We start from the raw sequence: 24,392 nt of genomic DNA, 5'->3' as shown, positions 1-24,392 counted from the left end.
TATTGATCAGTGATTTTTTTATTTTGGTTAGGTCAAGATTATTTCCTACGAGAAAGATAAATCTCAACTTGATAGTTAGTTGATTATTAGTGAAATAATTTAGCAAAAAAGAAGAACTTGATCAAATGTAAAATTTCATTTCAAATATTCTTTAATCGACTTAAGAGCTCAGTCCTGTTTCATAACTATGCATGTTTGCTAGCTTAATAGCTTGATCTTGTTTGTCATGTATGTATATAAACCGGCTTAGGAGCTTGACTTTTATATATTTGCTCAAAATTTATAAAAGTTGATAGTATATACAATTATGAAGCTTAGAAGCTTAGAATGGCTTAAGAGCATGCTTCTTTTATTTCTTCAGTTTCATGTAGGTCCTTACCAATGTTTTCTTGCTTTGTTTTTTCACTTATTTGACATTCACATTGATCAAATCTATCTTCTATAGTTTTTTAATTTTGGTCAAACATTGAGTTTACTTTCCAGTTTACCTTTCATTATTATTACATAACATTATCATATTGTAAACTGGTCTTTTTTGATCTCTCAAATCTCATTTGGCATCAAAAATTTGATTTTTAAATGAAGAGTTGAGCCAATTAGCCGCATAACAGACTGGGTAAGTTAGCCTAATATCAAGTTAAAGTTGATGGTGCATCTATTACCATAAGTTTAACAACTGAGGTATTGCTCCTCGACTCAGTGCCCAATGTGATCGGTGGCCTGATAGTTTTTTTTACTAGAACTTACTCATTCTTAAAATCAATTAAAGTGGTGGTGAATGGTTTTAACATTTATTCATTTATATCCATTCTTAACATGGTAACTAGTACAGTACATTGATTGAACTTCCACTATTAAATAGAATTTTTCTCACCATATGGTTGTACACCACGATAGTGACCACTATTATATAATTGTAAAGAAATTGAATCCCTTCTAAATCCTCTAAGCTGAAGGGGATTAGCTTGCTTTCTCAATGTTTTTCTTTCTTGGTTGAGGACCTAATAACCATGATTATCCATTAAACAAACTTCTTTTTGGTTAAGGTGGAGCCTCCACCAATTACCACATTAATAATGCTCACAATAGGCCAATTATCTATAACTGGACCATCTTCCTTCTATTGGTTCATTTGTTCTTTGCCACATTGGTTCCCTCTGATCTTTCATTCTGATTCTTTTCTAGCATTTTTTTTATTTCCCTTCCTGTAATCTAACTTGCCCTAACCTTATCTTGGTTGATCCATAAATCTATCTAGTTGAACTTTTTTGATCAAATTTTTTATTTTATTTTTCAAGTCAACATAGTCTTAGTGTTGTGACCATAATTTTTATGAAGTGCACATCGTTTGTTAGGGACTCATCGGGTGTTCTGCCTCAATAACTTTGGCCATTTAAGCTCAAGGTCCCTTTTTGTTTGCATAAAGTCCTTTTCTCTAGAGGTATTAATATTGTATAATTTCATTGTCTGCTCATGCTCTGGGCTTTAGGGCACCCTTATTGTCTCTCTCTTGAGAGAGGGTTGTAGATTTTCTTACCTTTTTTTTTATCGAGAAAAGAGGATGAACCTCTTTCACCTTGATTTTTTATTATAGCTTTAGCATTGATATATTTTTTTCATGATAAATAACATGTCGACTAATTTCTTTGGCTGTTTGAAAGAGAATGTAAGCTTCAAATGGTACTTTTTGTCATTGAGTCCATTAATGATGGTGCCCATCACTACTATTTGCTTTAGATCTTTCACTTGTAGAGTTTTCGCATTAAAACGTGTAATGTAGTCTTTTAGAGACTCGTTTCTACCTTAATGGTTAGACATAAGGCTTGGAGTCGTTTTCTTATTTCTTCTGCTGCTTACAAATTGAGACAAAAAAGAGTGATTGAGCTCTTCGAAAGTAGTTATAAGCCTTGGTCTCTAACTACAATACTAGGACCGAATTATCCTTTTGAGGGTGGTTGCTAGTCGTTTATACGTGAAAATCTCATTTACTTCATGCATTATCATTTTACTTGTATAAAGTTCTAAATGATCAAAGGGATCAATTGTACCATTGTAAGTTTTCAAAGTCAGCATCTTGAATTCCTTTAGGGGTATGGTCTTATCAATCTTTTTGGTAAAAGGTGAGGTCTCTAAGAATTTTAGTTTGTCTTCAAAAGCCACAGTTTTCCCTTTCAGTTTTTTCTTCATAGCCTGTATATGAATTTTAATGTCTTTGTTCTGTAGAGATTCAAGAACAAGTTGTTTTCTTTTTTGGGTAATGGTTAGTAAAGAGGTGTGTGAGTGGTAGAAGTTGGCTGGTGGTGCAAGCACTTATTCCCGAGAGGTTGAGGAAGCCTCAATGTCTTCATAGCTTGATTGTCTTTCTATTGGTTATCTTCTAGAGGTGACTAGATTTGGTACTTTAGAAGTTTATGGCAGAGTTATGGCTTGGAACATTTATTTAAAGGCTTGTATCTGTTTACTTAGGGTTAGAAATTATTCCATGTTGAGCTTGCTAGAGGTGCAAGATGATTTATATGTTGGCTAGTGTGGTTTTTCGTTCCAACTAAGACAACTGACTCTGTTTTCTCGGGAACTCTATTTCTAGGAGGCATATTGTTTGGTTTGGCTAAAGAATATATAGTCCCTACATGGTGCACTAAATGTTGGTAGTGAGCTTTGAGTAAATGTTGGTAGTGAGCTCTGAGTTGAAGGATAAAACCCTAAAATCACAAGAGAGAAAAAGAATGGTTAAGAATAAAAATATAAATTGTTCTTTGCGTTTGCATTTCAACGTTTAAGTCAAATATTAACTATAAAAAATCAAAAGGAAAGTAAAAGATAAAAAAAAGTATAAAAAAAGTAAGATCCCTTAAATAATACTTAAATAATTTTATTTATAAATAAAAAAAATGATATATGAGATAAATTAGTGACGTTATCAAATTGAATAGACATTATACATATTAAGTAGATCATGTTAAATCAACCAAAAATAAAAAATATTTTTAACAATTTATTGATAAATTTTAATAAAAAAGTTATTTACCTTTGGATTAAAAAATACCTCTACTAGTAATTCCCCTTTCGCTTGCTTTAGCCCTTGACTCTTCAATCAACAAATTGATTATCTAACGAGGTTCACCGAGTGAAGTAGAAGTACGTCCTTTTGTTTCTTTGGTTACGATGTTAGTATTTCCTTCTCGGTAAGTCACCAGAGTGTTTTCAGACCTTCCCATCCATTGAATGTTATTTATCTTTCACTTCCGTCCCATCCAATATTCATTGATGACCCAACATTTCTAGATTTAAACACTGAAATGTCTAATCCTCCTTGTAAACCACGAAAAAATCAATTGACTTGACTTTGATGCTCTTCGTAAAGATCAACAAGTCTTCTGCAGTGGTATAAACGTTTGCCCTTTCTAAAGCTACCCATATCATAAATTCCATGAGAAAAGAAAATCCCGATTGATAAATCTGAACTCTCCTGTGTAAAGATCCAAGCTAAAAGAAAGAGAGAAATTTTATTACAAAAAAATGCATATCTCCACAGTCTTCATAGACCTGTTAGTGATAGTACTTTCCTTGCTTAGCCCTACTTCTGACGCTCAGCCTACTTATCGCTACCACTTCTGTGTAAACACCAGCAATTTCACCATAAACAGCACTTACCAAGCCAACCGCAATAACGTCTTATCTTCGCTGTCGTCTAATGGCACCCGTGGAAACGGTTTCTACAACACAACCTCAGGCAGAAGCCCTGACATGGTATACGGCATCTATCTCTGCCGCGGAGATGTTTCTATCAGCATCTGCCAAGAGTGTGTCACCTTTGCCGCCAATGACATCTCCCAACGTTGTCCTGTTGAAAAAGTGGCGGTGGTTTGGTACGACGAGTGCCTCCTACGATACTCAAATGAACGTATCTTTTCCGTTGTGACTGAAGCACCTGGAATTTCCATGTATAACGAGCAGAATGTGACGGAGCAAGACCGTTTCAACCAGCTAGTGGCGGCTATGATGAATGATACGGTAACCCAGGCCGCAAATGAACCATCAGGGGCTAAAAAATTTGCGACTAAAGAGACAAATTTTTCAAGTTTTCAAACACTGTACACCCTTGTCCAGTGTACACCTGACTTGTCAAGCACGGATTGCAATAGATGTATGCGAGGAGTAATAGCAAGACTTCCAAATTGTTGCAGTGGAAGGCAAGGGGGAAGAGTGCTGAATCCTAGCTGTAACGTCAGATATGAACTGTACCCGTTCTATAATCAAACAGCAGTTGCAGCTCCACCACCTCTCCCTTTGCTCAGTCCTTCACGTCCTCCACCTCCAGGTTTATTCGCTTGTTCATTAATAATTTTTATGTTAATTATTAGTTAATCAAGGTTCAAATAGTGAAAAAAATTTTAATTAGAGAAGCCTTTTCAAAATTTAATTAGAGAAGCCCTTTCATCTGGTTAAACCAAAACCACCAGTCTACCAACTTGATAGGCTTTATCCCGTCTGATCCTCTCCTCCACTTTCCCTCTCCAACTTGTTCCATAGCTTGCCTAAGTTTCCCTTCTCTTTATTAGTTGAATATTGAGGAATAGTTTTATTTCCCCTTATTAAAGCCAGAAGCCTGACAGGAGGAAACGAAAGGCAGGACAAGAGATTGTACTGCAGAGAAATCTCTAGTTGATTTTGGCCATTGGGTGGTCCTCTTGTTTTTATTATTAGTATGACCTTTGACCTTATAGTATATTACTGGTACATATTATTGCTTTCTACAGGGAAAAGCCAACAGTCATGGCGAATAATTATTGCCATTCTTGCTCCAACTGCTGCCTCCATTTTGCTTTTCTTTTTGGCTTGTTGGCTATTAAACAGGAGAGCAAGGAAGAAGTACAACGCTATCCAGGGAGAAAATGGTAAAGGGCATGATTTATAATTTGAACCAGAACAATCTTATTTCCTTGTCTTTCACAAAATTTGACACTCTTTGCTATTTGTTTCTGAAGTTGGGAATGACATAACCACTATAGAGTCATTGCAGTATGATTTTAGCACAATTGAAGCTGCTACAGACAAGTTTTCTCATGCTAACAAACTAGGTGAAGGCGGTTTTGGTGAGGTTTACAAGGTAGTTAGTATTCGATTACATGTAGCAAGCCATTTTATTCAAACAGAGTCCAAACAGTTTGAGAAAATTCTCGGAAGCTTTTGATGTTTGGATACGAATAATTGAACTAAATGCGCATTCTAATGACTGTTTATTTATGCACGCTTAGGGTACCCTTCCTAACAAACAAGAAATAGCTGTTAAAAGGTTATCAAGAAGTTCAGGACAAGGAACTGAGGAATTTAAAAATGAGGCCATATTGGTAGCCAAGCTTCAACACAGAAATCTAGTGAGACTATTAGGATTTTGCTTGGAAGGAGAAGAAAAGATACTAATATATGAATTTATGCCCAACAAGAGCCTGGACTATCTTCTATTTGGTACGTGTCACATACTGTTGCAAGAATTTTTGAGAATTTGAATTTTTCTTTTAAGAGTGCCAAGAGAGAGGCATAGGCATATTAGACTTGCTGTGGTGAACAAAAATGCTTATTTTTGTGCAGACCCTGCAAAACAAGGACAATTGGATTGGTCAAGACGCTACAAGATATTAGTAGGGATTGCTCGAGGAATTCTGTATCTTCATGAGGATTCTCGGCTTAGAATTATACACCGCGATCTCAAGGCCAGCAATATATTGTAGATGGAGACATGAATCCGAAAATTTCAGATTTTGGTATGGCAAGGATTTTTGGAGTTGATCAAACTCAAGGAACCACCAGAAGAGTTGTTGGTACCTAGTAAGTTTTGAACATGTATAGCTGTTGTATGCATAAGTTTCATAGGCAATTTAACCATTAGTTGTTGCATCCTACTTGTTGAATAACTTTAAGAAATAAAAGGTCATTTTGATTCTACACTGCTTTTAATGGAATTTAGGAATCCTTGTGACATATGCCCTGCATGATGTTATAACTTAACACATCCATCGTCCACTAAATCAGTTATAACAAGCTATATCTGATTGTTGTTAACACACAAATTATTAGATCAAACTAAAAATCTTTTTTCTTGTCATTACACTGACATTGGTAGTGGTTCTACAGTGGCTACATGCCTCCAGAATACGCAATGCAGGGGCATTTTTCTGTGAAATCGGATGTGTATAGTTTTGGTGTTTTAGTTCTAGAAATTTTAAGTGGCCAAAGGAACAGTAATTTCCATGGAACAAATGATGCTGAGGACCTCATTAGCTACGTAAGTATAATTCTTCCTATAGTCTTTTATTATTATTATTTTGGCCTTGTTTGTTCAAATATCCTTACCTCCTAGAGAAGGTAAAATGGATCAGAACAAAAAGGAGAAAAGAAAAACAAAATACGAAATAAAAACAAAGGTGAGACATCATTTTGAAACTTGCTTGATGAATTACTGCAGGCTTGGAAACGTTGGAAGGAAGGGAGACCATTGGAATTGTTGGACCCTATTTTGAAGGATACTTTCTCTAGAGATGAAGTGATTAGATGCATCCAAATCGGATTATTATGTGTTCAGGAAGATCCAGTTGACAGGCCCACGATGACTACCATTATTCTCATGCTTAACAGTTACTCTGTCACACTACCATTGCCTAACCAGCCAGCATTTTTCCTAAACAGCAGAACAGAGGGAAGGATGCCTAACAAGGGGCTCGAATCTGATCAATCCACTACTCGGTCAATGCCACGGTCTATCAATGAAGTAACGATTACTGAATTAGACCCTCGGTAATGTAAGTTAATGGATGCATGCTCAAGGAAGATAGCTGTCTCCCGATTTGAAATAAGACCTTTTCTACCAATGTTGTGAATTCTTGGTATATTTCAGTAGCGGACTTTGTGTCCTTGATCCAGGCACTTTACGCGTGAATTGGACAGAAGAAATTTTTTTCTTTTGTTTTTAGAAATGGACTTAAATTAAAAGTTAGTATTCTACGTTTTTTATTCAAATAAAAGATTAAATTATTTTTTCATCATTGTCTACAGTATTATAAATTGAAATATTAGGAAAAAAAAACCTTTCAAAATGAGATAATAATAATAGTGTTGATCCATAGAGATTAAAAAAAAAAAGGCTATTGATACATTGATTTTTTTTTAATAGTAAGTATATCAAATTTTATTCACAGAGAGTTACATTTGAATCATTTACTATTAAAATTAGAAATTAAATAAGCTTAGAAAGGAGAATGAGGCGCTTGGGCAAATTGGACAGAGGAACTAAGCAATCTAAACGTAATTGGAAAAGTCAAAGATCAGGTATAATTGAATTCACAATTAAAAAAAAAAATCAACTGAATTATAAATCAATACTTTCATATGTCAATCAGCTTACATTCGCAATCTCTGGTTAACCCAAACAAATTGTCTTCTAAGCTCATTAATTGAGTTGATAGATTCTTAGCTCAGGTTTTGAGGCAATGCTAATTCATCACTATTATAAAAATCAAATTGGCTTTAGCAATATATCAGTTTATCCGAAACCTATTGGGTTTAAAATAAACAATACATAGGATTTTGAACTCAATTCTCCTATAAACCAAGTTCAATTTAGTTAGTACTATTCTTAAGGTCAAATTGAAGTGTAGTAGTGCTAAATACTGAATTTTATCAATGTACTTTGAATTTAATGGATTTTGTTATAAGTGATAAAATTTTTTTATAAAAATTAATAAAATTAAAAATATAATAACAAAATTCAATAAAAATTCAACATTGATTATAATATATTACTCTAAATAATTTTAATAAGAAAAAAATAAATTGTAAGTTTTGAACTTCTGACTTTATGAAATCTTAAAAATTAATCATTGAGCCAATTTAATACTTTTTTTATTATATATTCACCATATTTAATATTTATGATTTATCTAATATATGTAACTATATTTCTTATTTTAAATATAAGATCATCAGTTACACCCAAAAAAAAAAATCTGAATTCACACTATTGAATTCAACGGGAGGTCCGGCTTTTAAATAATTGTAATTAACTTGCCATTAGCTATTAAGTGTGGCTGGCACCTCTTTGATAACCTTAACCTAAAAAAAAGAAAAAAAGAAAAATTGAAGAAAAGAAAGAAATGATATTCTCAATTGTCAAAATTTCAACTCTTTTATTGTTGAAGGGTGGCTAGACTTTCTTGCTTGACTTAAACTCATAATATCTCATTCCTCGAAAAAAAAAAGGAAAAAGAAAAAAGAATGTCACAGTAGATAATTTCATTGCCTATTATATAGTTTGTCTAGATTGCCATAAGATTAAAAGAGAAGGGAAATAAAAATTTATCATGGCTAATTCCTTCACCAAAATGGGTCATGTGGTTGTGTTTCTTACAATCTTTAGCTTCACCGGTTTAGCGTTCTCAAATTACTGGCACTACTTTTGTTCAAATGCAGCCACTTCCACCGGAAGCAGCGTCTAAATAGCCAATATCAATAACCTCTTCTCATATCTCTCCTCCAACGCCACGGGACATGACGGATTCTACAACGCCACCGCGGGCCAGGACCCTAACATGGTCTATGGTCTCTTTCTCTGCCGTGGGGATGTCCTCCCTGAAATTTTCCAGGACTGCATTAGCCTTGCTGCTGCCGACGTAGCTCAACGTTGTGCTAACCTAACGTGGGCTATAATTTGGTATGAGGAGTGTATGCTACGTTACTCGAACATCTCTATCTTTTCCTCCATGGCTGAAAGGCCTAAAAAAGTATGTGGTATGATTCTGATGCCATGGAACAGGACCGCTTTAACCGACTGCTGGCAACTCTGATGAAAGATATAGCAAATCGGGCTTCAAATGCTACATTTGGGGCTAAAAAGTTTGCGACGAAAGAGACAACTTTTACAGAGTTCCTAACACTTTACACCCCAGCACAGTGCACACCGGGCATTTCCAGTGAAGATTGCTATAGGTGCCTTCAGAAAGCTCTTGCAGACTTGCCAAATTGTTGCGGGGGAAAAAAATCAGGATGGGCTCTGTACCCTAGCTATACTGCACAATACAATATTTTCCCATTCTATAACTTAGTAAGTAACCAAACTAAAGCAGCCCGGCCCCCAGTCTCGCCTGCATCTCCTCTTCTACTTCCTCCACCTCCTCCAGGCCCGTTTCATAGATAAAAGTAGTATAGTCAATGCATCATTTACTCCTTTGTTTAATCTCCTTTCTTTTCTTTTTGTGGGAGTATTGGATTGGTTTCTGTTGGGATTTACCTTGAATCTCATAATCTCATATCGAAATTGAGTAAAGTTATAAGAGTTGAGAGTTTGTCTTGTAATCTTACATTGGGAGTTTAGTAAAAGTATAAGAGATTTTACCCTTATAAATAAGATGTTTTGATTTTGATTTAGTAATCTTAAATAGTTAGACACCAAGAAAATCGCTAAGTGATTAGACTATTAAAAGGGTATAATTGGATTTTGGGTTAAGTTTTGAGTAAAAAATTTTTGAAGACTTTTTTTGTTCTAAAAGTCTCACAGTTGCAAAAATTTATTTATTAGTGGATTGGATTTGAAGTAGGCTATTTTGAGTTGGGCCGAAACAAATATATTTGTGTGTTTTTATTTTTAATTTGAGCTTGCTATTTTGTGTGTATATGCTGTATGTATGTGTTGATTTTTCAACAAGTGGTATCAGAGCTATGGTGATCCTCAATAAGTGGTATAAGAACGAGGTTCGAAATTTAAGGTTCATTGGCCCAAGAGATTGTGAAGCAGTGTTTCAAGATGTTTGAAAAAGATATGTCTAGCATGCCTATGCCTAAGTTTGAGATTCCATTATTTGATGGAAATAGTAATTTTATGTTATGGTAAAATACGATCCAAGATCTGTTAGTACAACAAAGATTGGATCAGGATTAGAGAGTAGTAAGCTTGAGATAATATCTGATGAAAATTAGAATAGAATTCAGAAGAAAGCTATAAGTACTATTAGATTAACGCTAGCCTCAGAGATAAAGTATAGTGTGTTGATTAAGAGTACTCTGAAGAGTTTATAGGATAAGCTTGAGGGTATTTATGCTTTAAAGTTATTGACTAACAGATTATATTTGAAGATAGATCTGTATTCTCTGAAGATAAAAAAAAGGTACAAGTTTTCATAATCACCTGAATGAGTTTAATAGATTGGTTTCTCAATTACTGGTGGTTTCTGTTGATGAGTTAAAAGATGAAGAGAAGACTTTAATTTTGCTGTCATCTTTGCCCAAGTCTTATAGGCCTTTAGTTCAGACTTTGTTGGTGGGTAGGTCTACTTTGAAGTTGGATGATGTGACTGTCCTGTTACGTGAGAACAAAAAGTTTATGGGAGCACAAAACTCATCACCTGGGGAGAATACACTAGCTGTAGAGGGTTTTGGTTGAGGGAGGACTCAAAAGAGGATTGATGAATCAAGAGGGTGATTCAAGTCAAGAGACAAAGATTATAATGACATATAATGTTATTATTGTGATGAAAAAAAATATATTCAAGTGTGCTGTAAGAAGCTGAGAAGTAATATGACTGCTTTTAAAATAGTAAATTATGAGAAAAAATTGGATGAAGCAAAGAGTGATACTGCTGCTATTGTGTTTGATGATAATGATGATGTCATTTTGACGACTTATATGGATGAGACTCAGACTTTGAAAGGTGATAAAGGTTGAGTTTTAGATTCAGCTGCTATAATCTATGTCTGTAATGATAGGAGTTGCTTTGTAGAGTTAAAGGAAAACGTGAAGTATGAGGATATTATGGTTGCCAATAAAAAAAGGTGTAGGTTCAAGGTATTGGGAGTGTTCGCTTTAGATCTCACAATAGTGTTGTTAGGACACTTCGTCATGTAAGGTATATACCAAGTTGTAGCTACAATTTGATTGCTTTAGGTGAGTTAGCTTCTCAGGGTTACACATACTATGGTAGTAATGATTCATTAAAAGTGTACAAGAATGGTAGTGTAATTTTACAAGGGAATAGTGTAAAAAATCACTTGTACATGCTTGATGGAGATTCAGTTGCTAGGGTCCCTGTGATGAAAAAAAAAAAAGAAAGGTAAGTGTGTTAGTTTTGTAGATTCTGTTGAAGTGTTTGGAGATTCAAGTCAAAGAAAGATTTGTTGGGATTTACTTTGAATCTCATAATCTCACATCAAAAGTTGAGTAAATTTATAAGAGTTGAGAGTTTATCTTGTATCCATATCGGGAGTTTAGTAAATGTATAAAGGGTTTCGCCCTTATAAATAAGATGTTTTGATTTTGATTTAGTAATTTCAGATAGTTAGACATCAAGAGAATAGTTAAGTGATTAGGCTATTAAAATAATATAATTGGATTTTGGGTTAACTTTTGAGTAAGGAATTTTTGGAGACTTTTCTCATTCTAAAAGTCTCACAATTGTAAAGATTTATTTATTAGTGCACTGGATTTGGAGTAAATCATTTTGAGTTGGGCCAAAATAAATATATTTGTATGTTCTTATTCTTGATTTGAACTTATTATTTTATATGTAGGTACTACATATGTGTTGATTTCTCAACAAGTGGTATCAAAGCTATGGTGATTTCCAACAATTTTTTCCTGCAATGATGTACGAATTAGAGTATCATTGTATTACCACCCCAAACAACTCTTTTAAGGTCTTAGAATCTTTGAATTAGTTTTCAAATTTCTAATCAATATTTTTTTCTTCAGACCCATCTTGACTTAATTGTTATTTTTTTTAACAAAATATATTTTCACTTATAATTTTTATTCAGATTTATATTTAATATATTGTTAGCATCAATATTCTATATATTATCAATGAATTGAATGATATTATCTTAACTCATTAATGAGTTAAGCTTTTTAAAAAATATTAATTTTTATATATTTATTTTAAAAATTAATATTTGTTTATTAATAAAATGATATCATCTCATTTACTAAAATATATAAAATTTATATATTATTTATCAAATATAAATTTTTTTATTTTTTAAAATAAAAAAAAAACTTTGGCGCTTAAAGGTGTTTAAAAAGTCATATTAAATATAGGAGTGACACACACGCGAATACACAATAGCATTAGAAATTGTATCTAAAAAAGAAAAAACACACACACACACCCACAAAATGAAAATCAGTTTCATGATTAATGAGCCACAAAGGTACATTTATCTTTTAAACTCACTTTGCCTAAAGAAAATTATGCGCTATGCGTTTAATTGAGTATTGACTTTGAATCTTTTTTTAACATCTTTAATCAATCCAAAAATTACCGATCTTTTGTAAATTGGATTTTTTTTCGCACTTCAGTCCTGTCCCCTTCCATCATTTGATGCCCCTTATTTTCCACACAAAAATTAAAGTTGCTTGTTGAAAGGTCAAGCCCCCTAGTGTCTCTGTAACTGTCTTCGTCAACATTTCATCATTTTATCTGGTCATGAATTTAATCAAATTAAAATTAAAAAAAAAAAAAAACAGGTAGAACATGAACAAACCCACTTAAAAAAAAGAAAAAGGAAAAAACGTTCAGTTTACATGGGAGTGTCCCCTAAAGACACATTGATCAGTGATCACCTAGTATGGCTTCCCTTGATACCACCTTAGTTTTCATACTTCTTTTCACATTGCTTAACTTTAGCAGCCATGGCGAAGCAGCACCAACATACGGCTCTCATTGTTGTGATAATTCTACTACCTTCACTCCCAATAGCACCTACCAAGCCAATATCAAAACCCTTTTAACCTCTCTTTCTTCAAATACTAACAGCAGTAAAAATGGATTCTACAATACAACAGCAGGGCAGGACCCCAATTTGGTTTATGGTGCTTTTCTTTGCTAAGGCGATATATCAGTAAATCTCTGTCAAGACTGCGTTGAAAGTGCGGGCAACGAGATAACTGGACGCTGTGTTATGGAAAAAATGAGTGTGATTTGGGAAGATGAGTGTACTGTAAGTTACTCTGATCAAAACATTTTCTCCATCATTCGTGAAGTACTCGGGATGGATAATAGCAGTTCAGTAAGCATCACGGACAAAGATCGTTTTAATCAGATATTGTCAAGCCTAATGAAAAGCTTGGCAAACCGAGCTGCTTATGATGATCAATCGGGCAAAAAGTTTGCAACTGGTGAAGCGAATTTTACTCGCTTCCAAACACTGTACAGCCTAGTGCAGTGCACCCCGATTTAACTGACGCACTTTGCTTCAGATGCTTCCAGAGTGCCATTGCTTTTCTTCCGATGTGCTGTGATGGGAAACAAGGTGGAAGAGTTTTGCTTGCAAGCTGTAACATCAGATATGAAAAGTTTCCGTTCTTCCGCCTTAATGGAACGGCCACCATAGTGCTTCCTTCACCTTCCTTGCCAAAATCTAATAAAGGTCCCATCTTCCTTTATTTTTTTTCTTAAATCTATCCAAAATCAATTTCTTCTATTATTTTGGGTGCGCACAGCAAATATTTACTTAGAAGATTCTTCATTCTTCAAATAGAACAGCTTCAATTGTTCATTCTATTTTTCAATTTCTTTCTTCGAAGTTAGAACCAACAGATACAATATAAGGGCCTAATTTAGGTGAGGTTCCAGACAACTCCTCTGCTATAATAAACTTTTCCGCTATAAATATTAAATAACGGTTTAAGGCAAATAGATACAATAAGTACACAAACCAATGTTGCCCAAAATTTATGGACTCTTATGTATAGTATCATTTAATCCATGGTCCCATACCCTACTCTTAATCAAAGTCTCAGCTAATGGAGGCTAACTTACTACTTCAGCCTTCAAATTATTAGGCACTTTTCCTACCAGCAAGCCCCAGCACCGATTCAAATTGGGTTGGAACTTGAAATCGTCGCTCATCCTAGGCCTAAGATGAAGTTTAAAAGCCTCAATCCTGGCATGCCATTGTCAAATGTCAAGATTGGGCTCTAGTTAGTCGAAATAGCTTCATGAGTTGCGCCAATTATCCAATGCTTTAAGCTATGGGACATTAGGGTGATTTTAGCCTTAGTTTGGTTTGTGTTTGTGTTTGTATTTTTTATTTTTTGTTATTTATCTTTTCTTTTTTAGTTTTTTTTAATAATTTTTTCACTTTATAATGAATATCCTAAGATACCTACTAAACATAACCTTAACTTTTTATTTATCCATTTTCTAAGCTGTACAGCGGCAAACTCGCTGTAGTAGTTGGTGCAAATTTTTTCAATCAAGTACTTAAAATTAAGAAGGGTTTCAAGGAACTGGGGCTGTTTCTTACGGCATTTTTTGTGTCCAGGAAAAAGAAAGAGATCTTCACCAATTATAATCGCCATTGTTGCTCCAGTAGTTATCAGTTTGGTGCTATTGATGTTAGGCCTAATTTTGCTGAGAAGGAGGGCGAGCAAGAAATACAACGCATTACCTGAAGAAAATGGTAAAAACTATTTCTCTCACGTAAATTACCTCCAACTCTTCAAAGGATTTGACACTGCGGTCTTCTAACACTGACATTTATGATTTATTTTAATGGAACTACCCTTGATTTTATAGTTGTGAAGGAAATCACAGCTTTAGAATCATTGCAATTTAATATGAGCACAATCGAAGCCGCAGTGAACAATTTCTCTTCTGATAACAAGATAGGTGAAGGTGGATTTGGTAAGGTCTTCAAGGTTTAAACACAATTATTATATGTTTACAAAAGCTTTGTGTGAAACACCTACGGCTTGTTTTTATCTGATTAGAAGAATTGGTTTTTCCATATAATGTCAAGGTAAACTATCTAATGGACAAGAAATAGCAGTGAAGAAGTTATTTAAGAGCTCTAATCAAGGAGCAGAAGAATTCAAGAATGAGTTGGCACTATTAGCCAAGCTTCAACACAGAAATCTTGTGAGACAACTGGGATTTTGCTTGGATGGAGAAGAAAAACTACTCGTTTATGAATATATGCCAAACAAAAGCCTTGACTGTTTCGAAATTGGTATGGTCATCTGAACACTCAACTTTCTATTCTGTTAGGGAACAAAAATGTCTGATGACCAAGAAATGGACCTTAATTTTCATAAACCAAGTCAATAATATCAAATCTAAGGAATCAAAATATTTTAAAAAGTGTCATTTTGCATCAACTTTTCAATTTAAAATTTCAATCCCATTTTCTCTTAATTGTTCTGTCTTCTTTCATGCTTCTTTCAATCTAAGCTTGGTGGTTGTACAGACCCTGAAAGACAAGGAAATTTGGACTGGTCAAGACGATACAAAATTATTGGAGAGATTGCTAGAGGACTTCTTTATCTTCATGAAGATTCTAGGCTAACGATCATCCATCGTGATCTCAAACCTAGCAATATTTTGTTGGATGAGGATATGAACGCAAAAATTTAAGATTTCGGCATGGCAAGAATTTTTGGTGTGGATCAAACTCGAGCAAACACAAGAAGAATTGTTGGAACATTGTAAGTCTGAATATCCTATCATGTTTCCCCTATCCGAAAATTTATCAATAGATAATTTTCGCTATGTTTCTTCCATAACCTCCATAGTATAAGGAATTGAGACAATATAAAGATGTCTGATCTTGCTACCTCCACCAACCTCAGCCTGGACTTCTGACTCGCGTAAAAACCTGGTGAAACATAGCTGGACTGGTTTGTTGCTTACATTTGTGCATCACATAGTATAGATCATCTTATGATGGAGCATTAACTTGGTTTCAACAGCAGATACTGCAACATGAAATTCAATGTTCATCTGTTATTTCAGTTTCTTAATTTGTCTTGCTTGTTTGTAGTGGTTATATGTCGCCAGAGTATGCAATGCATGGACAGTTTTCTGTGAAGTATGATGTTTTTAGCTTTGGGGTCTTAATACTAGAAATTATAAGTGGCAAAAAGAATAGTTCCTTTTATCAATCAGAGGGTGCTAACGACCTCCTAAGCTATGTGAGTACATTTATTTGTTCATCAACCTTTCATTCGTTGTGTTGAAGGCATAAATGTGACATTGCTTAACAAATTGCTACAGTCTTGGAAGCACCGGAGAGATGGAAATCCCTTGGAATTGATGGATTCCAATTTAAGAGAAAATTGTTCAAGAAATGAAGTTGTTAGATGTATCCATGTAGGCCTATTATGTGTTCAAGAAGAGCCAGCTAGTAGGCTTACTATGACAAGAGTAGTTCTCATGCTTGACAGCTACTCTGTTTCTTTGCCACTACCCCAGAAACCAGCATCTTTCCTTCGTAGCAGAATTTAGTAAAGTCCACAAACAATGGGGCTCTAACAACTGTCTGTCAATGAAGTGTCAATTTCTGAATTAGAGCCTCGATAGAGAAACTCTGGATTGTACAAAATATGTACCATTCGCTAGTAAGTTATGCTTTCGCTACAAGAAAATGGAAGATTAGTAGTAGTTTTGTAGTGGCGTTTCACTTATAAACGTTACTAACTTCTGTGTTTTTATAAAACTTAAAGCGTTTATTATCAAAACGCCACTAAATATTCAAATAGCATGATTGTTATTTATAAACGTCATCCAAGATTTGATATTAGCGGCGTTTATCAATTAAAATGCCTTGAATAATCCTGTCTTAAAAATTTGAGTGAATACTAAAAGCGTTTTTGGCAGAAAACGGCTTGAATAATCCCATTAAAAAATTGATAGGAAATTATTGAAGGCGTTTTTGGCAGACAACGCCTTCAATAATTATATACTCATAAAAAAATGTATGCGATTATTGATGGCGTTTCTACAAGAAACACCTTTAATAATTCCACCAAAAAATTTCACAGGCTTATTAAAGGCATTTTTAGTCAAAAATGCCTTCAATAAATATCATATCAAAATTTTAGGATCATATGGATGTTAACCATAAGGTGGTAAGTTTGATCCCTCCTTTTAGCCTTTTTTGGATTTTTGTAGAAATTATTTGTAATTGATTATTTTAGGCATTTTTTAGGCACAAATGCCTTCACCAATTGCTTTAAAATTTTTTGGAGAGAATATTGAAGACGTTTTTGATAGAGAAAACACCCTTAATAATCAATATGATAAAATATTGAACCGATTTTTAAAGGCATTTTTGGTCGAACTCGCCTTCAATAATCCAATCAATAAATTTTTAGTTTGGATTATTAAAGGTGGTTTTTGTCAAAAACACCTTCAATAATCCATACACAAAAGTTGGAACAGATTCTTGAAGGTGTTTTTGGCTCAAAATACCTTTAATATTTAAGTCGATAAATTTGAATGATCGGATTATTGAAGGCAGTTTTTTTTTTAAAAACGTCTTCAATGATATTTTGTTAGGGATTATTTAAGGCGTGTCCAGCAGAAAAACACCCTTAATAATCCATATGAAAAATATGGAATGGATTATTGAAGGCGCTTTCGGTCAAAAACGCTTTTAATATATTAAGTTGGAATGGATTATTGAAGGCATTTTTGGCCGAAAGCGCCTTCAATAATCCATTCAATTAATTTTTAGTTGGTATTATTGAAGGTGGTTTTATTTTTTTTCAAAACGCTTTCAATAATCCATACCAAAAAGTTCGAACGAATTCTTGAAGGTATTTTTTTTGCCCAAAACACCTTTAATATTTCACACAATAAATTTTTAGGTGGTATTATTGAAGGCGATTTTGGTTAAAAGTGCCTTAAATAACATTTTGTTAGAGATGATTTAAGGCATTTTCTTGCTAAAAATGCCTTCATTAATCTCATCAAAAAAATATTTTTGATATTATATATGTCAAGTCAGTTGTAGGTTTATGCTTGAAAAACATTTGAAGTCAGTTGTATATTTATGCTCAAAAAACATTTGGTTTATATATGTGATACTACGAATTACATTTTAGAATTTATATAATGAATATTATTGTATTTCAATAAATTGATCACACATATGAATTTAGAATTGATAATGTTGCCATATTAATATACTTTTATGAAATAATCGTACTCAATAATGTATTAAGTACACATAGTGTATTTATATTAAGTATACCAATAATATTAAACCAACACCCCAATTTACAAACTTAAATTTTTCTTTCAACATGGCATGTTAAAAACATTATAACAATTTGTTTCTCGTATATTTACATTCAATCAACAATGTCTAACCTCAAGGTTTATCAACATTGATAAATGATAATACATACTCACGCCATTCTTTACAGACTTCATCTAGTTCTTCTACCGTGAAGCTTTCTTTACCCTCCCACTAAAAAAAATATCAAAAGTAAATGTTAATAAATGAGAATATAATTTAGCTTTTTATTTTTTTGAAGATATAACGAGTTTATGAAATTTATACTAACCTTGAATGGTGTGGTCATAAAATCATATAAAACTATCTCCTGCATAAAATAAAGGACATAATATCCACATTTAGAATTACTGGGTTGACGAAGTACTTGAAAATTAAATTGAGTGAGTTTAGGAAATATTTATCTACATAAACTCAGCATAAAAGAATAAATTTCACATTTATCAGTAATGACACCCATTTTTGTTTTTTTGTCTTCTTATCGAATGCAGATATTATCTTAAATTGAAAAGAAAAAAATTACTTAATACAAAAATAAAATTACTTATGAAGAAACAGAAGATATATAATATAATAAAGTGTAATACCTCTTTATAAAAGTTTGAATATTAGGGTTAGGCATCACCGTTGGATTAATTGAATTAAGTAAGTATGGCGTTAAGGATTTAGTGTCAATCACAATAAGCACCCAATGATGACTGCAAAATAATAATAGTGATATACTTAGATTACGTATTATATCAGATTTGGATAAGGTTGAAATAATTAAGATTGAAATATAACTTACTGCATATTATACGGGAGCAAATAATAATCAGCTGATTTTTTCATGCATTCAATCACATTATTAGCATGATAAGCGACTGTGCCATTCTGCTCATTAATGAAGTTATGATCAACGAATCTAAATCTGTTGGCCAATTGTCTCCCTTTGAGCTCTCTATAGAAGAAGCTGCACGATAACAATCAACAATGCTAGTTAATATTACACTGTAATATAGATTAATACATATTGAATGTGCAAATTTGTATTTATGAGCTAACCTCATATAAGCAACAATATCAACAGCTGATAATCCATCCAGTTCACAAAATTCTTTAACCTCTTCCACACTAATAAAAGAAAATGATGGTTTATCAAATAACCCTTCCTCAGACTCAATGGTTATGAAGTTTTCTCTGAATAAATGCTTCAGTGAATAATTAGATAACTCATCCATGGTAGCCTGAGCAATGGAAATCTCTAAGTCTCAACATCTTGCTACAATATTTAATGAAATATAAGTATTAAAACCAAATCAATAAATATAATAAACAAATTAATATTAAACTTATAAACAAAATCATACTTCATGGGTGGTAATGGAGGATGAGTTCGTTGCTTAACTTGCAACAGAAGCTTATCCTACATGGACGATGCTATCAGACTGACCTACTGGCATGCTATGTTGCATTGTTGCCAACATGGCCTTTAAAATAGCTAGTCTTTGCTGTTGCTCATTGAGGTGTTATTCTTGGTCATCAATTTGTTGCTGTTGTTGCTCAATGATTGTTTCATATTGTGCATTTCTCATTTGTGGGGTTTTGGATTGATTACTAAAAAACTTTGATGGCAAGATAAATTTACCAACCCCACGAACCCGATCAGGCCTTTCTTTAGCACCTAATGCTAAAGACAATGGATCTTCACCATACTGGATTATCAGTTCACCATATTTGACTTTGGTAACATAACCATCCTGAAAGACAATAATAAGATGGGCTGTAGTAATAAATCTATACAACCTAGTATATAGTCATGCATACAACCACAATACCAATCATACATGATATTAAAAAAATAGTTATACATATAATCTTTTTTGCTATTTCTTCGGTTGCTTCATCTGCAAAGGATCCATCATTTCGTAGATGTCCTTATTTCTAGACATCCCATCTAGAAACTTTAGTGTCAGAGCTCGCTAATTCGTTTTAAATTATCGTAATATAAAAATCAGAATGTATGAAATGAATATTCATAAATATTCATTAATAAGTATAAAACAAGTATGCGAATACATATAAGCTCATACTTCACATTTACATATCCCTTTCTCGCTGTCCGATGGTGATATTGTTATTTGGCCTGAATGTTTCGTTGGTTTTCTTTGATTTTCTACAAAAAAAAATTACGTCAATCACAAATGAAGATCAAAAGATATATTGCATAAAGACTTATAAACAATTTTTTTTGGTAATGGGTTTACGTACTGAGAAATCTTCTACAAGCTGATATCGAACAAATTTGGCCAATCTTCAACACTTATTACATCTACATACGACGAAAGTGGAATAATCAATACATCACCTTGATCAGCCAACGGTAAGATATATTGGGTTGTCTATCTACTTTTAAAGTCTCTGAATGCTTTTCCAGCAGATTGCAATACAATTTTTTTACAGTCAATTGGGACGTCGAACCATTCCTAAATAATTTAACACAATTAGTATGAACACATTGAGTTTTCATTAAATGATCATTTAACAAATTTTACGAAATAATTAAATAAACATACTACAATCGACTGTCATATATCATCCTTTAGATCATCAGGAACTCATTGCCAATTGATGTACGTAATTGAAATCCTATTACGAACGATGACTCTAATATGAGTAGCTAACTTAGCAGCTCCTTCAAACACAGGCTGCCCACTTTGATTGAAGTCAACATGAATTTTTGTATCATTCACTTTAATTTGTTTATTTGGGCATTTTCTCTTTCTTTTTTAGCCATAGATGTGTCTTGTGCACATTCAATAAAAAGAGAATGATGTTGTTTGGAGTCCATAATACATGCAATTTTGATCATAATTATAGAAATTACACAAAATGATCATATAAATTTAACACTATATGTAATTAAATACAACTAATACCATACTATGTATAGAAACACCATTTAGTAAACCAATCAGTAATGTGCTCAGACACATCTTTCAGCAAACTATTCAAAAATACCATTCAACATACTGATATCATATAATACCATTTAGCAAAACAATATCACACAAGGTTCAGTAAACCACAATATTTAAAGAAAAGTTAACAAAAACAGCATACATACAATGAAAAGTGCTTAGATGACTATGTTTACAGTGAAATTAATAAAAAAAAATTATGCATATGTAAATAGTAATGAACCAATAAAAAAATAGCTCGATCAAATAATATAAATAATACAGTAAAAAAATAAAGACATATCGATAAATAGAGAGGTGCACGCTGTTGATTTGTTGAAGGTTGGTGGTGATGATAGGGATAAAGAAACTAAAAGTTTGATAGAAATATGTTTATGTCTTTGGTTTGGTTGATTAATGCAGCTTTTAATCATTCTCTGTACTAACAGTTTGCGATTTCGATGTTCAAGATAGGAGAATGAATATAAAAATTATTAAAGGTATTTTTTTGAAAAAATGCCTTCAATAATCCCCTTAAAATTTTAGTTAGAGATTATTGAAGGCGTTTTTTACTAAAAGATGAATTTAGTGATCCAAAAAATAATTTTGAAAGAAAATTATTAAAGGAGTTTTTCCTTAAAAAATGCCTTTGATAATTTTGAACATAAATTATTGAAGGTATTTTTAGTAAAAAACTGCCTTCAATGATATTCCCATGATAAAAATGGAAGAAATTATTGAAGGCATATTATGCAAAAAAATGCCTTTAATAAATTCTTTGAAAAAATTATAACAAATTACTGAAGGCGTTTTTCTAAAAAAAATAACTTAAAAAATCCCCTTAACATTATTAAAGGCATTTTATACTAAAAGATGCATTTAATAATCTCAAAACTTTTTAAAAGAAAATTATTAATGGCATTTGTTCTCAGAAAACACCTTCAATAATTACGTAAAAAAATTAAAATGAATTAGTGAATGTATTTTTTTTAGAATAAACGTCTTCACTAACCGTATTAAATTTTGAGTAGTGAAATATTGAAGGCATTTTTCACTAGAAGATTTTTCACTAGAAGATGCCTTTAATAATCTCAAAAATTTTTAAAAGAAAATTATTGAAGGCGTTTGTTCTAAAAAATACCTTCAATAATTATGTAAAAAATTAAAACGAATTAGTAAAGGTGTTTTTCTATAATAAAGGCCTTCACTAATTGTCTTAAAATTTGATTAGTAGAATATTGAAATCGTTTTTCACTAGAAGATGCCTTTAATAATCTCAAAAATTTTTAAAAGAAAAATTATTGAAGGCGTTTGTTCTCAAAAAATGCCTTTCAATAATCATGTACAAAATTTATAAGGAATTATTGAAAGCATTTTTTTGGAATAAATGCCTTTTCTAATCGTCTTAAAATTTGAGTACTGATATATTGAAGGTTTTTTTCATTGGAAGACGCCTTTAATAATCCCAAAAATTTTTAAAATGAAATTATTGAAGGCGTTTGTTCTAAAAAAATACCTTTAATAATTGCGTACATAAATTAAATGGAATCAGTGAAGGTGTTTTTCTAAAATAAACATCTTTACTAACCATCTTAAAATTTGAGTAGTGAAATATTGAAGACGCTTTTCACTGAAAGACGCCTTTAATAATCTTAAAAATTTTAAAAAAAAATTATTGAAGGTGTTTGTTCTAAAAAAATGCCTTCAATAATTATTTACAAATTTAAAAGAAATTATTGAAGGTATTTTTCTGGAATAAATGCCTTCATTAACCATCTTAAAATTTGAGTATTGGTATATTGAAAGTGTTTTTCACTAAAAAACGCCTTTAATAATCTCAAAAATTTTAAAAATGAACTTATTGAAGGCGTTTGTTCTAAAAAAATTATTTTCAATAATTATGTATATAAATTAAAAGGAATTAGTGAAGGCATTTTTCAAAAATAAATGCCTTCACTAACCGTTTTAAAATTTGAATAGTAAAATATTGAAGGTGTTTTGCACTAGAAGATGTCTTCAATAAATTCTTTCAAAAAATAAAATGAATTAGTCAAGGCATTTTTCTAGAATAAATGCCTTCAATAACCTTTTAAAATTAGCCTAGTGTAATATTAAAGGCGTTTTGTACAGATGATGCCTTTAATAATCTCAAACAATTTTTAAAAGAAAATTATTGAAGACGTTTTTAGTAGAAAATCGCCTTCACTGATATTCACAAATAAAAATGAGAGAATTATTAAAGGCGTATTATGCAAAAAATGCCTTTAATAAATACGCCATAAAAATTAGATGAAATTAGTGAAGGTATTTTTTGGGCGTAAGTACCTTTAATAATCTAAAACAATTCTACTATGACTTTATTGAAAGTGCCTATAATATATTCAAAAAATATTTAGAAGAAAAGTATTGAAGGTATTTTTCTTAGTGAACGTCTTCAATTATTAGGTCCAATAAAATTGTCTTCAAACTTAGTGCATCCAATCACCAACTTCAAGCTTTATTTTCATTATTTTACTATTTTTTTAGACCAACTATAATTTACTTTCTCTTTCCTTCAGCTTTTAGTATTCGAGTATTGTCTTTTAGAACCTATTTTGACTATTCATTAGTTATTTACTTTAGCTGTTACTTCATTCGACTATTCCTTCAGCTTTTGCGATTCACGATTTTTTTTTTGTTTAAACAATTTTTTTTCCAAAACTCATCTTCTTCAAATACCCATTTGTAATCCATCATCCACTTCCCTTTCCCTTTCATTTTTTTTCATTTTCTAGGTTTTTTTTGTACCTATTTTACGTTATTTCAACCCCATCTACAAATTCTTTTAGGTAGTATCTACATTAGCAGCTCTATTTTAACATTCATAATATCAGGTAGTTGATAAAATACCTCACAATAAAGAGTTCTTATTTTTTATAAGTACTGGTCTTGTTATTATTTTTTGTTTAAAACATAGAAAACTTAAGTATGTTACATGTTTGTTTTCATATAAATTATTTATATACATCTGGTCTAATAATTTAGCAAGTACTAAATGGATAAGAGTTTGATAAAAAGGTCAAGATTAAGTTAAGAGTATAGAGATGGAGTGAAAATTTTTCTTAATTTTGCATTTAAGAATACAAGTGAAGATAATATAATTTTATGCCCATGTGTAAAGTATGCTAATATCGATTGGCAAATGTGTCAAGTTGTTTTTAAACATTTAATTTGTATTGAATTTCTTTCAAGATATGTTAATTATTATTTTCATGGAAAGTTTGTACTGTCAAGGTCTTCCACTAGAGTTTTTTCAACTTCAATGGCTCTCCAATACCAACATGATCCTTTTATAGCAGATGGCATTAAGGGCATATTGTAAAATGCTTTTAACATTCATAACCAATA

At 32.2% G+C, this 24,392-nt stretch overlaps 1 protein-coding gene and 3 pseudogenes across 3 annotated transcripts; all 4 read left to right on the top strand.

Moving 5' to 3' along the window:
* Window positions 1-3,239: 3,239 nt before the first annotated feature.
* Window positions 3,240-5,830, top strand: LOC111275153 (cysteine-rich receptor-like protein kinase 25; annotated as a pseudogene). Its single transcript, XR_016334415.1, has 5 exons — window positions 3,240-4,321; window positions 4,761-4,898; window positions 4,989-5,110; window positions 5,259-5,469; window positions 5,593-5,830. The product of XR_016334415.1 is annotated as a cysteine-rich receptor-like protein kinase 25 (transcript).
* A 16-nt stretch (window positions 5,831-5,846) lies between these two features.
* On the top strand, window positions 5,847-7,040 carry LOC149511346 (Protein kinase superfamily protein). Its single transcript, XM_089756006.1, has 2 exons — window positions 5,847-6,286; window positions 6,467-7,040. Exons 1-2 carry the CDS (start codon window positions 6,143-6,145, stop codon window positions 6,797-6,799), a joined length of 477 nt encoding a protein of 158 aa, XP_089612132.1. The 5' UTR covers window positions 5,847-6,142; the 3' UTR covers window positions 6,800-7,040.
* Window positions 7,041-7,932: 892 nt separating this feature from the next.
* LOC111275155 (cysteine-rich receptor-like protein kinase 25) lies at window positions 7,933-9,221 on the top strand (annotated as a pseudogene).
* Window positions 9,222-12,522: 3,301 nt separating this feature from the next.
* Window positions 12,523-16,413, top strand: LOC111275156 (cysteine-rich receptor-like protein kinase 10; annotated as a pseudogene). Its single transcript, XR_016334416.1, has 7 exons — window positions 12,523-13,413; window positions 14,311-14,448; window positions 14,565-14,684; window positions 14,785-14,997; window positions 15,235-15,472; window positions 15,808-15,958; window positions 16,041-16,413. The product of XR_016334416.1 is annotated as a cysteine-rich receptor-like protein kinase 10 (transcript).
* Window positions 16,414-24,392: the final 7,979 nt, after the last annotated feature.

The sequence above is a fragment of the Durio zibethinus genome, chromosome 26 (assembly GCF_047325235.1).
Source record: "Durio zibethinus cultivar Kanyao isolate XHJ-2024 chromosome 26, ASM4732523v1, whole genome shotgun sequence".
NCBI classification, from domain to species: domain Eukaryota; kingdom Viridiplantae; phylum Streptophyta; class Magnoliopsida; order Malvales; family Malvaceae; genus Durio; species Durio zibethinus.
This window is presented reverse-complemented; position numbering and strand designations above follow the sequence as displayed.

What these genes read in the sequence shown, in the direction of transcription:
- LOC149511346 (XM_089756006.1), top strand. Translation starts at nt 6,143, where the DNA reads ATGCCTCCAGAATACGCAATGCAGGGGCATTTTTCTGTGAAATCGGAT. An exon ending in CTGAGGACCTCATTAGCTAC is followed by an intron (nt 6,287 to 6,466) that starts GTAAGTATAATT and finishes GAATTACTGCAG; the next exon opens with GCTTGGAAACGTTGGAAGGA.